Here is a 14,151-nt window from a genome sequence, read left to right as displayed (position 1 = left end):
CATTTCATATGAAGGAAAATGTGAATGTTATGAAGTTATGTAAATTCAGATTTGTTCAACATGAATAACATTGCATCTTTCCAGACATAAACCCAATGACCTTTATAATGATCTAAAAGAAAAGACGATGACTCCATATTAAAAAGGTCAGTCATTTTTATGGTGTTTATTTGATATAATTTTTTTGATTCAAGGCCTCTTCGATGGATCACATACGGGCGTAAATGAGGGAGGGAAATGTAACATTGACATTCATATCATTTTTATTTTCAGTTTGAAAATTCCAATATAAAATTGAGAACAACAAAGACAAATGTTCTCGTGGATATGCTTGGGGGGGGGTTCATGATGCAGAGAGTCAGGAGACTTTTACTTTTTCACCAGCTGGATTACATCCTCATCTTCCATGACATGGTCTTTTCCCACCTTCTGGGGGTTGTGTTTCACTGAAGCACCCCATACCAGAGCACTGAAAGGACAGGAAGACAGAGTGTTAGAAAAATGCCAGGCAGGTGCAACATTGTGTCATATGTGTCTGTGTGCTGTGCTCTCCCTTGTAGGTTAATTCTACCGTTATCATTGGACACCTAGTGGCAGCTAAGTGCATTTGGTGATTTTTAAATGTTTTAAGGACATTATTTCTTACGGATTGTTGCTTTAATCGGTTAAATACTGGGGTGGGTATACCTCAGTCTTTTCCAAAACATCAGCACAAAAGCCATTAGCTAATAGTATAGTACTCACTATTTTAATTCTTTGAGGAGGCTTTTATGAATCTTCAGACAGAAGTCCTCCACTGCAGTATGTTCAGTAGGTAGAACGACTGGAGATGTGTAGTCAGGAAGCTGGCCTTTGGGTTTGGTGTATCTGGGGGACAACACATTCAAATAATTTATTAATTTAGACACAAACCACACATTTATCCAAGCAGTGTAATATGGATTCCAATAACCCTATATGTCTCTTCTAGGGGCTGTTAGGTTGAGAGAGCGCCTCCTTACATGCGCACTAGGTGCAGGTAGTCCCACATCTTCTCCAGTAGGTCATCAAAGTTCCAGCGGGAATGGGCAGAGATGGGCACGCAGTGGGGTACCTTGTAGATGATGTCCAGCTCTTCAATGGAGATCTGGTCGATTTTGTTGAGCACATAAATACAGGGGATGTACACTCTGGTGAGATTAAACAGAGCATGTATGTCAGCAGGTCTGTAGGGGAACGTTGACCATACTTTGGAATGGGGTATAGAAGTCTTTTTGGCTAAGGGGTATAGGTCAGACCCAATTCTAGATGAATGGAGGATTATGTCAGAAAAACATTAATTCCTGCTTAATCAGGAAGATTACATCCCTGAGTTTGTAAAGTGCTCAACTGCTTACCGGTTTCCCTCCACCACGTCGATGAGGTCATCGGCAGTGGAGTCGCTGCGCAGGGTGATGTCAGCGTTGTGGATCTTGTACTCGGCCAGGATGCTCTTCACTGCGTCACCGTCCAGCTCACTCTGTGGACACTGGAGAGAAGGAGAGAGACAGGAATAACACCAGAGTAAGCCAGCTCTAAAAAGAGACAGAGACACAGAGAGAAATGGGGACAGATTGAGCTGGACGTGAAACCTTTGTGTGAAACACACGTACTGTGACGGTGAAGTTGATGCCTCCTTTGTCCTTCTTCTTGAAGCCGATGTTGGGCGGCTGCTTGTTGAGGCGGATTCCGAAACCCTCCAGCTCGTGTTCAATCAGCTTCTTGTGGCCCAGAGGCTTCAGAACATCCAACACTATGAGGATCAGGTTGCAGGTCCGAGCCACTGGGAAGAGAAAGACCACAGTAACAAACTACCTTCAAGGTATGAGAGTGTGGCACATGTGTGCTCTAAACTATCACATGTAGTTTGTGTATGGTTCTGATGCTTATCACCTGCGATGACCTGTCGTCCTCTGCCCTTGCCATCTTTGGCCCCCTCGATGATACCTGGAAGATCCAGGAGCTTGGAGACACAAAAGTAGAAGACGCATCCTAATACTAAAACATCTTAAATAGAAAAATAAACACAATTGTTACAGATTGGCCTCGGTTGGCCTTAAGGTAATATAATAATATAATAATAATATAATAATAATAATAATAATATAATAATATATAATAATAATATATGCCATTTAGCAGACGCTTTTATCCAAAGCGACTTACAGTCATGTGTGCATACATTCTACGTATGGGTGGTCCCGGGGATCGAACCCACTACCCTGGCGTTACAAGCGCCATGCTCTACCAACTGAGCTACAGAGCTACAGAGCCACATGCATGTAAAGTACCTGTATTTTGGCACCCTTGTAGCGGATCACTCCTGGTACTGTGGTGAGGGTGGTAAACTCATAGGCCGCCACCTCTGAGTACACCCCTGCCAGGTTACTTAGTAAAGTAGACTTGCCCACTGAGGGGAAGCCTACAAACCCGATACGGGCGTCACCTGTTTTTGCCACATCAAAGCCTATACAACAGAGCGACACATTAGTATTCATTACAATGTGACATGAGCTTGTAAATCTCAACTTGCTTACATCTCCACTGCACTGTTGTGTAGCAAAGGGACACATTCTAAAAGTGAACGATGATCAGGAGTCAGGACTCACCTTCCCCTGTGCCTCCTCCACTGCCTCCCTTTGGTGTGATAAGTTCTCTCCTCATCTTGGCCAGGCGAGCTTTGAGCAGCCCCAAGTGGTTAGATGTGGCTTTGTTCTTCTGAGTCCGAGCCATCTACCCAACACAGAAAGGATGCTTTAATCCATTCATATTCTACACAATACAACAATCGGGACTAGAATATTAGCTAGGCCTACTTGTTCAGAGCCAAGTTGTGTGATGGCTGGATTTCGACTGATCACTAATAAAGAAAACATATTGTCATCATGACACCAACACTACCATTACACTTGTTTATACTGAGCTGCACTGAGGTCGGAACGTAATCATGGTTGCATTAAGACACCGTTGTGCCGGCGCGATACATGGGTCGAAAAACGTACCTCAATGCAGGGATGGGATATGCCACTGTAGTGCAAATTTGACCTTTATCCACAATGCTCCATTTAGAAGATTTAAGTACTACCATTATATATATATATATATATATACATACACATATACACACACATACATACATACACACAAACACACAACCGTTCAAAAGTTTGGGGTCACTTTGAAATTTCCTTGTTTTTGAAAGAAAAGTAAATAAATTTTTTGTCCATTTAAATAACATAGAATGTATCAGAAATACAGTGTAGACATTGTTAATGTTGTAAATGACTATTGTAGCTGGAAACAGCTGACTTTTTTAATGGAATATCTACATAGGCGTACAGAGGCCCATTATCAGCAGCCATCACTCCTGTGTTCCAATGGCACGTGTGTGGACGAGCGGTTTGCTAATGTCAACGTTGTGAACAGAATGCCACATGGTTGCAGTGGGGTTATGGTATAGGCATGCATAGACTACGGACAACAAACACAATTGCATTTTATCGATGGCAATTTGAATGCACGTAGATAGTGTGACAAGATCCTGAGGTCTATTGTCGTGCCAGGGGAGCCCAGTGTTTAGAGCGTTGGGCTAGTAACCGAAAGGTTGCAAGTTCAAATCCCTGAGCTGACACGGTACAATTCTGTCGTTCTGCCCCTGAACAAGGCCCTGTTCCTAGGCCGTCATTGAAAATAAGAATTTGTTCTTAACTGACTTGCCTACATAAATAAAGGTTAAAAAAAATGCATGGCCCCATTTTGCAAGGAGCTGTACACAGTTCCTGGAAGCTAAAAATGTCCCAGTTCTTCCATGGCCGGCATACTTACCAGACATGTCACGCATTGAGCAAGTTTGGGATGCTCTGCACAACAGTGTGTTCCAGTTCCGGCTAATATCCACAATCTTCCCACAGCTATTGAAGTTGAGTGGGACAACATTCCACAGGCCACAATCAACAGCCTGATCAGCTCTATGTGAAGGAGATGTGTCGCGCTGCATGAGGCAAATTGTAATGAATAGGGAGAAAAAGGGAAAAAAAACGCAGGGGGCGGCAGGTGTTTATTTAGCCTTCGCAGAAGGTAGGAACCGTGGTCACAGGCAGGCAATGGTCAAAAACAGGCAGGTGAATCAAAACTAGGACTGAAGGCTATAACTGGTTCTCACAAACGAGCTAGGAAAAGGCTTAGTAGAGTCAGAAAGAACAAAAGGCATAAACAGAATGAACTGAACTAAATAAGGAGCTGATGAGACCAGGTGAGTAACTAACACAGGTGAAATCAATGAACAAATATGAAAGACAGGGCTACGTACAAGGACACAACGAAACAGAACACAAGGTTGACTAAGAAAATAAATACAGAACCTTACACAACCACAGGGCTCTCCAAAGAGTGGTGCAATCAGTCCATCGCATCACTGGGGGCACACTGCTTGACCCCCAGAACATCTACACAACCCGGTGTCTGAGCAAGAACAAAAAGATCAAAGACCTCAGCCACCCGAGCCACAGCCTGTTCACCCCGCTACCATCGAGAAGGTGGAGATAGTGCAGGTGTATCAAAAATGGGACAGAGAGACTGAAAAACAGCTTCCATCTCCAGCCCATCAGACTGTTAAACAGTCACCATTAGCTGGCATCCGCCCAGTACCCTGCCCTGAACCTTAATCACTGATACTAGCCAGATACCACTACGAGCGGCCTTAGACCGCTGCGCCACTCGGGTGCCAAAAACATGCCTTTTCTATTCATATACTGTCAATACACCATTGTATATATATATATATATATATATATATATATATATATATGCATACAGTGGGGCAAAAAAGTATTTAGTCAGCCACCAATTGTGCAAGTTCTCCAACTTAAAAAGATGAGAGGCCTGTAATTTTCATCATAGGTAGACTTCAACTATGACAGACAAAATAAGAAAAAAAATCCAGAAAATAACATTGTAGGATTTTTAATGAATTTATTTGCAAATTATGGTGGAAAATAAGTATTTTGTCACCTACAAACAAGCAAGATTTCTGGCTCTCACAGACCTGTAACTTCTTCTTTAAGAGGCTCCTCTGTCCTCCACTTGTTACCTGTATTAATGGCACCTGTTTGAACTCGTTATCAGTATAAAAGACACCTGTCCACAACCTCAAACAGTCACACTCCAAACTCCACTATGGCCAAGACCAAAGAGCTGTCAAAGGACACCGGAAACAAAATTGTAGACCTGCACCAGGCTGGGAAGACTGCATCAGCAATAGGTAAGCAGCTTGGTTTGAAGAAATCAACTGTGGGAGCAATTATTAGGAAATGGAAGACATACAAGACCACTGATAATCTCCCTCGGTCTGGGGCTCCACGCAAGATCTCACCCTGTGAGGTCAAAATGATCACAAGAACTGTGAGCAAAAATCCCAGAACTACACGGGGGGACCTAGTGAATGACCTGCAGAGAGCTGGGACCAAAGTAACAAAGCCTACCATCAGTAACGCACTACGCCGCCAGGGACTCAAATCCTGCAGTGCCAGACGTGTCCCCCTGCTTAAGCCAGTACATGTCGAGGCCCGTCTGAAGTTTGCTAGAGAGCATTTGGATGATCCAGAAGAAGATTGGGAGAATGTTATATGGTCAGATGAAACCAAAATATAACTTTTTGGTAAAAACTCAACTCGTTGTGTTTGGAGGACAAAGAATGCTGAGTTGCATCCAAAGAACACCATACCTACTTTGAAGCATGGGGGTGGAAACATAATTTATTTAACCAGGTAGGCTAGTTGAGAACAAGTTCTCATTTACAACTGCGACCTGGCCAAGATAAAGCATAGCAGTGATAACAGAAAACAACATAGTTACACATGGAGTAAACAATTAACAAGTCAATAACACAGAAAAATAAAAAAAGAGTATATTTACATTGTGTGCAAAAGGCATGAGGAGGTAGGCGAATAATTACAATTTTGCAGATTAACACTGGAGTGATAAATTATCAGATGGTCATGTACAGGTAGAGATACTGGTGTGCAAAAGAGCAGAAAAGTACATAAATATAAACAGTATGGGGATGAGGTAGGTAAATTGGGTGGGCTATTTACCGATAGACTATGTACAGCTGCAGTGATCGGTTAGCTGCTCAGATAGCAGATGTTTAAAGTTGGTGAGGGAGATAAGTCTCCAACTTCAGCGATTTTTGCAATTAGTTTCAGTCACAGGCAGCAGAGAACTGGAACGAAAGGCAGCCAAATGAGGTGTTGGCTTTAGGGATGATCAGTGAGATACACTTGCTGGAGCGCGTGCTACGGGTGGGTGTTGCCATCGTGACCAGTAAACTGAGAAGGCGGAGCTTTACCTAGCATGGACTTGTAGATGACCTGGAGCCAGTGGGTCTGGTGACGAATATGTGGCGAGGGCCAGCCGAGTAGATCATACAGGTTGCAGTGGTGGGTGGTATAAGGTGCTTTAGTAACAAAATGGATGGCACTGTGAAACTGCATCCAGTTTACAAAGTAGAGTATTGGAAGCTATTTTGTAGATGACATTGCCGAAGTCGAGGATCGGTAGGATAGTCAGTTTTACTAGGGCAAGTTTGGCGGCGTGAGTGAAGGAGGCTTTGTTGCGGAATAGAAAGCCGACTCTAGATTTGATTTTAGATTGGTTTGATATGAGTCTGGAAGGAGAGTTTACAGTCTAGCCAGACACCTAGGTACTTATAGATGTCCACATATTCTAGGTCGGAACCATCCAGGTTGGTGATGCTAGTCGGGTGTGCGGGTGCAGGCAGCGAACGGTTGAAAAGCATACTTTTGGTTTTTACTGGCGTTTAAGAGCAGTTGGAGGCCACGGAAGGAGTGTTGTATGGCATTGAAGCTCGTTTGGAGGTTAGATAGGACAGTGTCCAAGGAAGGGCCAGAAGTATACAGAATGTTGTCGTCTGCGTAGAGGTGGATCAGGGAATCACCTGCAGCAAGAGCAACATCATTGATATATACAGAGAAAAGAGTCGGCCCGAGAATTGAACCCTGTGGCACCCCCATAGACTGCCAGAGGACCGGACAACATGCCGATTTGACAGTCATTTGGCAGTCATTAGAAAAACTGAGGCTACTGAGTCTGCCAATAAGAATATGGTGATTGACAGAGTTGAAAGCCTTGGCCAGGTCGATGAAGACGGCTGCACAGTACTGTCTTTTATCGGTGGCAGTTATGATATCGTTTAGTACCTTGAAGATGAAACAAGTCTTTCAGCATGACAAAGATCCCAAACACACCGCCCGGACAACAAAGGAGTGGCTTCATAAGAAGCATTTCAAGGTCCTGGAGTGGCCTAGCCAGTCTCCAGATCTCAACCCCATAGAAAATCTTTGGAGTGAGTTGAAAGTCCGTGTTGCCCAGCAACAGCCCCAAAACATCACTGCTCTAGAGGAGATCTGCATGGAGGAATGGGCCAAAATACCAGCAACAGTGTGTGAAAACCTTGTGAAGACTTACAGAAAACGTTTGACCTCTGTCATTGCCAACAAAGGGTTTATAACAAAGTATTGAGATAAAGTTTTGTTATTGACCAAATATTTATTTTCCACCATAATTTGCAAATAAATTCATAAAAAATCCTACAATGTGATTTTCTGGATTTTTTTTCTCATTTTGTCTGTCATAGTTGATGTGCCCCTATGATGAAAATTACAGGCCTCTCATCTTTTTAAGTGGGAGAACTTGCACAATTGGTGGCTGACTAAATACTTTTTTTTGCCAAACGGGACATACGATCCCCTTGCCTCCAGAACAGACTGAATTATTCAGGGTATTCCACAAGGTGTCGGAAACGTTCCACAGGGATGTTGGTCCATGCTGACGCAATGGCATCACGCAGTTGCTGCAGATTGGACGGCGGTACATTCATGCTGCGATCAGCCGGTTCCATCTCATCTCAAAGATGCTCTATTGGGTTGAGGTCTGGGGACTGTGCAGGCCACTCAAGTAAACAAAACTTCCTGTCATGTTCCAGGCAATGTTTTTCCACTTCTCAATTGTCCAGTGTTGGTGATCACGTGCCCACTGGAGCCGCTAATTTGTGTTTTTAGCTGATAGGAGTGGAACCCGGTGTGGTCATCTGCTGCAATAGCCCATCCGTGACAAGGTTCAACGAGTTGTGCGTTCTGTATACCACTATTGTACTAAGCTGTTATTTGTCTGTTTGTGGCCGCCTGTTCGCTTGCATGATTTTTGCCATTCTCCTTCGACCTCTCTCATCCATTTCTGAGATACTGGATCTGGCAAGCTTGGCACTGACGATCATACCACACTCAAAGTCGCTTAGGTCACTCGTTTTGCTGATTCTGCCTGCTTCACATAACAAGCCACATGATTCATTTTCGTGATTTTTTAAATATATATATATATATATATATTTTTAACCTTTATTTAACTAGGCAAGTAAGTGAAGGACAAATTCTTATTTTCAATGACAGCCTAGGAACAGTGGGTTAACTGCCTTGTTCAGGGGCAGAATGACAGTTTCTTACCTTGTCAGCTTGGGGATTCGATCTTGCAACCTTTCGGTTACTAGTCCAATGCTCTAACCACTAGGCTACCTGCCACTCCACAATGGGGTGGTGTAAGTAATAAACTGGCCGGTATACAAAACATTCCAAACACCTTTATTTCCATGACAGACTGACCAGGAGAAAGCTATGATCCCTTATTGATGTCACGTGTGAAATCCACTTCTATCAGTGCAGATGGAGGGGAGGAGACAGGTTAAAGAAGGATTTTCAAGCATTGAGACATGTGTATGTGTGCCATTTGGTGAATGGTCAAGACACAAGATTAAAGTGCCTTTGAACGGGGTATGGAAGTACTGTAGGTGCCAGGCACACCGGTTTGAGTGTATCAAGAACTGCAACGCTGCTGGGTTTTTACGCTCAACAGTTTCATGTGTGTATCAAGAATGGTCCACCACCCAAAGGACATCCAGCCAACTTGACACAACCATGGGAAGCATTGGAGTCAACATGGGCCTGAATCCCTGTGGAACACTTTTGACACCTTGCAGTGTCCATGCCATCACAAATTGAGGCTGTTCTGAGGACAAAAAGGGTGTTGCTAATGTTTTGTACACTCAGTGTATATCTATTTATGTTCCGGACTCTGACATTGCTCATTCTTGGATTATGTGCGTATCACTGCACTGTTGGAGCTAGAAACACAAGCATTTTGTTGCACCTGCAACATCTTCAAATCTGTGTACGTGACCAATAAAATTTGAATAGATTGAAAGAAATTTGCAGTACAGTGGCATGTCCTATCCCTGCATTGAGGTACATTTTCCAACCCATATCTTGACCACACAAATAATGTAACCATGATTGCGTTCCGACCCCAGTGCAGATTGTCATGTAAAAATCTTCCCAGCATGAAATAGTTCTCAATCGTTCTGATTGTGACATCATGCTGTAAAATGTCTCCCAGGGTGAACATTTCCCCCCTTCGATAATTGCACGCGCATCTCTTTATGTGGATGGCTGAGCTTGTTTCTCTCACATCGTCCCTCAACAACGAAAAACTGTTCTGTGGGCACGCGCATTTGCTTCACACATCTGCCAATCAATGGTGGCCAGGAGTATTGACTCTGACCAATCAGAAGCTTGTGAAGTGTGAGGTCAGCATATAAATACCCAGACTTGCGCGTCAAAGTGCTGAGGGTTGATTTGAGGAGAGATTTAAAATAAAAATTAAAATAAATGTATGACCTCCCTACAACGCCAGGGCATGCTCCTGATGAGGTGGCGGATGGTCTCCTGAGGGATCTACTCCCAGACCTGGACTAAAGCATCCGCCAACTCCTGGACAGTCTGTGGTGCAACGTGGCGTTGGTGGATGGAGCGAGACATGATGTCCCAGATATGCTCAATTGGATTCAGGTCTGGGGAACGGGCAGGCCAGTCCATAGCATCAATGCCTTCCTCTTGCAGGAACTGCTGACACACTCCAGCCACATGAGGTCTAGCATTGTCTTGCATTAGGAGGAACCCAGGGCCAACCGCACCAGCATATGGTCTCACAAGGGGTCTGAGGATCTCATCTCGGTACCTAATGGCAGTCAGGCTACCTCTGGCGAGCACATGGAGGGCTGGGTGGCCCCCCAAAGAAATGCCACCCCACACCATGACTGACCCACCGCCAAACCGGTCATGCTGGAGGATGTTGCGTCCACAGCGTCTCCAGACTGTCACATGTGCTCAGTGTGAACCTGCTTTCATCTGTGAAGAGCACAGGGCGCCAGTGGCAAATTTGCCAATCTTGGTGTTCTCTGGCAAATGCCAAACGTCCTGCACGGTGTTGGGCTGTAAGCGCAACCCCCACCTGTGGACGTCGGGCCCTCATACCACCCTCATGGAGTCTGTTTCTGACCGTTTGAGCAGACACATGCACATTTGTGGCCTGCTGGAGGTCATTTTGCAGGGCTCTGGCAGTGCTCCTCCTTGCACAAAGGCGGAGGTAGCGGTCCTGCTGCTGGGTTGTTGCCCTCCTACGGCCTCCTCCACATCTCCTGATGTACTGGCCTGTCTCCTGGTAGCGCCTCCATGCTCTGGACACTACGCTGACAGACACAGCAAACCTTCTTGCCACAGCTCGCATTGATGTGCCATCCTGGATGAGCTGCACTACCTGAGCCACTTGTGTGGGTTGTAGACTCTGTCTCATGCTACCACTAGAGTGAAAGCACCGCCAGCATTCAAAAGTGACCAAAACATCAGCCAGGAAGCATAGGAACTGAGAAGTGGTCACCACCTGCAGAACCACTCCTTTATTGGGGGTGTCTTGCTAATTTCCTATAATTTCCACCTGTTGTCTATTCCATTTGCACAACAGCATGTGAAATGTATTGTCAATCAGTGTTGCTTCCGAAGTGGACAGTTTGATTTCACAGAAGTGTGATTGACTTGGAGTTACATTGTGTTGTTTAAGTGTTCCCTTTATTTTTTTGAGCAGTGTATATATTTTTTAAATAGATTGCAAAGACTTGGGAGCTACGGTTTCGATTGACAGTGCCTGTTTGTTCGTTAGCTATACATACAAGTTAAGACAGCACACCTCTGAGAACAAGCCATCTTGACCAGTTTACAGCTAATTATGCTAGCTAAATCAGAGAGAAACATCTGCACCAGTTTAGCCATCCACACAGAAATGATTTCACACTGTGAACATTTTTACAACAACGTTACAATCAGAACGATTGGGAACAATTTCAGGCTGGGAAGATTTTTACATGACACAGGTCAGTGTGAACAAGTAAACAAAGATTTTTTATAACTAACCAAAGACAGACCACTGCCTGTCATTTCCAGAACAAGCAAGGTGGGCAGAGCCAAGCGCAAGCTAGCGAGATCCTATTGGCACGTTCTAGCATGTGAGTCATTCCAATTTAAAAAATAAATAAATAAATAGGATTGACACACACTGTCTCCGATAAGATTAGCATTCCTGAAACATTATTTTGTTTGAATATTAAGCTAATTGATTGCGCTCAAATGTGCCATAATAGGTTTCATATAATCTTCAATAAATATAGTACCCAGCATCTGATTTGGGCCATAATTCTTCCTAACAACTAGTAAGACATGAGGAATCCAATAAAATTATAAAAAGGTCACCAAACACATATAGATGTTTTCTAATAATTGTATTGAAAAACATGACTTACAATGCAAAGGTTTATAATTGTATTATTTTATTAGGGTTGTGACAAGATTTTAGTCACTATCCCATTTCTCCATCAACGTTTTGGGTTTGTAGGAAAAGTCTTCATATGAGAATTGCACCATACAGATAGCCCTCTCAGAGAGCTGCTATTTGTTGGACTTTTCAAGGAGAGTTGGGTTGACCACCACATTTATTTTCATCAGGCGCAAAAGATAATAGTTTTCTACACAAAGTTGCAAAGAAAATGTTGTGATCCCTTAAATAAACACAAGACAAGAAAAATTGATAGAAGGGTGTGGCGACAGTAGCAGGAAAAGCGGCATCTAGCGGGTAAAACATGGTACTTTAACATGAATTCATGGTAAATAATGCAAAAGGACTTCAATGGTTAATTTATCTAAACAGGGGGGACTAAAGATCATCAGATTCACATGAAATACATTACAAAGGACAAAGAAGCAATACTCCAAGCCGCATCTCCATACCAGTTGTTAGACATAGAAAACCGATTCTGTATACTGGTTGATGGGATGGTATTGGCGGGTGGGGGTTCTGGAGCTGGCCTTTGACTATTTTATTGGATTCCTCATGTCTTACTCAATGGTAGGAATAAGTTTGGATTTAATCGGATGTTGGGTACTATATTTGTGGAATATTATGTGAATCCTATAAATTAAAAGGGCCAATTTGGGTGAAATCAATTTTCTCAATTTCTCAGATCAAATTAAATGAACAAAATGACGTTTCACAAAAGCTAATCTTGTGTTTCTAACTTAAGAAACCATTTCAGAACAATCTGACATGGTGGGTGTCATGGCTTGCTGAAAAGACATGGAATGACCCATATATTTGCACGTGTGCAATAACTCAATTTGCCCTTTCAGTCCAAAAAGAAACAAAAAATGAAAACTATGGCAAAGGGTAAAGTCTACAAAAACTTTGTCCATAACAGTTTACGGGTTTGGGAACAGGAAACTGGATTGAGATCAAATGTTTCATCGATGAGAAAATGAGCAGAATTTCGGTCAAAATCTATCATCTCCCACTGCCGGCCACAGCTGGACTTCCTCTTGTCACCATATTTGGTGGTGAGTGGAAACGCCAACCAAATGCTTCGGATTTACACATCCGGTGAAACATCTGGCTCACTGTTCCATCTGTGGCGTAAAGGTAAGGTTGGTATCTTCAGACAACTAGTTACCCTGCCAATAATAACACATAACCAGCTAAAGTTAACTACTGTAGCCAACTACGTTAAAATCATAGACTAACGTAGAGTTGAGAATTCTTAGCAAAATAACAACCAGCTATGCGCAGACTCGGTGTCTGCCATCATATTATGTTATATAATATATATATATAAAAAATTGGGGGGGTCCATTGTAACGCCACATCCTCAATTGGCCAAGTTAACTTTAGCCAACTATAGTTGCTCGCTCCCTTAACGTTAGTCAAGTGGCCAAACGAAAACGTGAATCACAACTAACGTCAGCTAGCATTCGCTACTTACCTCGGCCTCAATTTCTGCTATTTTGGCGAGTAAACTCATCTTGTAGCTGGTCCTTAGATGATATCACATAACGATTAAATCACGCAAGCATACAATGGCAAACTAGCAAAAGCTAACACTCATGTGTTCAACCTGCGGCTCTCGCTAGGAGGAAAGAGGCAGCCGGCAAACCAAAGAAACTCGATAGCAAACTGATAACTCAAAAAACGGCCACGCCGTTGGCGCAACCTACCGGACTTAAGTTGTTTGCAGGTTTATGTAGGTTTGCTGACTTTCCATGTAACAGCAATGACATACACTTTGCAGAAATTATGTAACACATTTCAGGTTTGGATTTGACAAATCAAACGAATGTATCTGACACTGAATAACTAATCACATTAAAAGGCTACTGCATGCTCTCTCTCAATTCAATTTCAATTCAAGGGGCTTTATTGGCATGGGAAACATATGTTTACATTGCCAAAGTAAGTGAAATAGATAATAAACAATACAAAATGTACAGTAAACATTACTTACAAAAGTTCCAAAATAATAAAGACATCTCAACTGTCATCTGTTTATATACAGTGTTGTAATGATGTGCAAATAGTTAATGTACAAAAGGGAAAATAAATAAACATAAATATAGGTTTTATTTACAATGGTTTTTGTTCTTTACTGGTTGACTTTTTCTTGTGGCAACGGGTCTCTCTCTCACCCCAGTCAAATGGTTTAGTATTAGTAATGCACACACATCTGGTAAATATGCATTTTTTTTATTGTTTCATATTTTGTTTGCATACAGTACATAATCTCTCAAAAGTTTCTATGTTGCTAAAATTTCTGGATTGACTGCCAATGTTTGAAAGCTCTAAAACCAGCAACAGTACATTCAACACTGTAGGATGGGGTTGAGCTTTTGGTTGGTTGGACAATGTCAT

The 14,151-nt window shown here is 42.9% G+C and overlaps 1 protein-coding gene across 1 annotated transcript; it reads right to left on the bottom strand.

Moving 5' to 3' along the window:
- Positions 1–245: 245 nt before the first annotated feature.
- On the bottom strand, positions 246–13,456 carry LOC124007246 (developmentally-regulated GTP-binding protein 1). The gene is made up of 9 exons (XM_046317668.1): positions 13,229–13,456; positions 2,628–2,751; positions 2,310–2,485; positions 1,912–1,981; positions 1,632–1,801; positions 1,377–1,507; positions 1,002–1,169; positions 745–867; positions 246–469 (listed from the first exon to the last, which is right to left on the bottom strand). Exons 1-9 carry the CDS (start codon positions 13,265–13,267, stop codon positions 370–372), a joined length of 1,101 nt encoding a protein of 366 aa, XP_046173624.1. The 5' UTR covers positions 13,268–13,456; the 3' UTR covers positions 246–369.
- Between the last annotated feature and the right edge of the window lie 695 nt (positions 13,457–14,151).

This window comes from Oncorhynchus gorbuscha, linkage group LG20 (assembly GCF_021184085.1).
Source record: "Oncorhynchus gorbuscha isolate QuinsamMale2020 ecotype Even-year linkage group LG20, OgorEven_v1.0, whole genome shotgun sequence".
NCBI classification, from domain to species: Eukaryota; Metazoa; Chordata; class Actinopteri; order Salmoniformes; family Salmonidae; genus Oncorhynchus; species Oncorhynchus gorbuscha.
The sequence above is the reverse complement of the archived record's forward strand: the minus strand, read 5'-3'. Positions and strand labels throughout refer to the sequence as shown.

Excerpts from the sequence above, each read along its gene's own strand:
- LOC124007246 (XM_046317668.1), bottom strand. The coding sequence starts at position 13,267 with ATGAGTTTACTCGCCAAAATAGCAGAAATTGAGGCCGAG. Across the intron at positions 2,752-13,228 it reads TAGCAGAAATTGAGGCCGAG|ATGGCTCGGACTCAGAAGAA; the intron begins GTAAGTAGCGAA and ends TGTGTTGGGTAG. Across the intron at positions 2,486-2,627 it reads TGGAGGAGGCACAGGGGAAG|GCTTTGATGTGGCAAAAACA; the intron begins GTGAGTCCTGAC and ends TCTGTTGTATAG.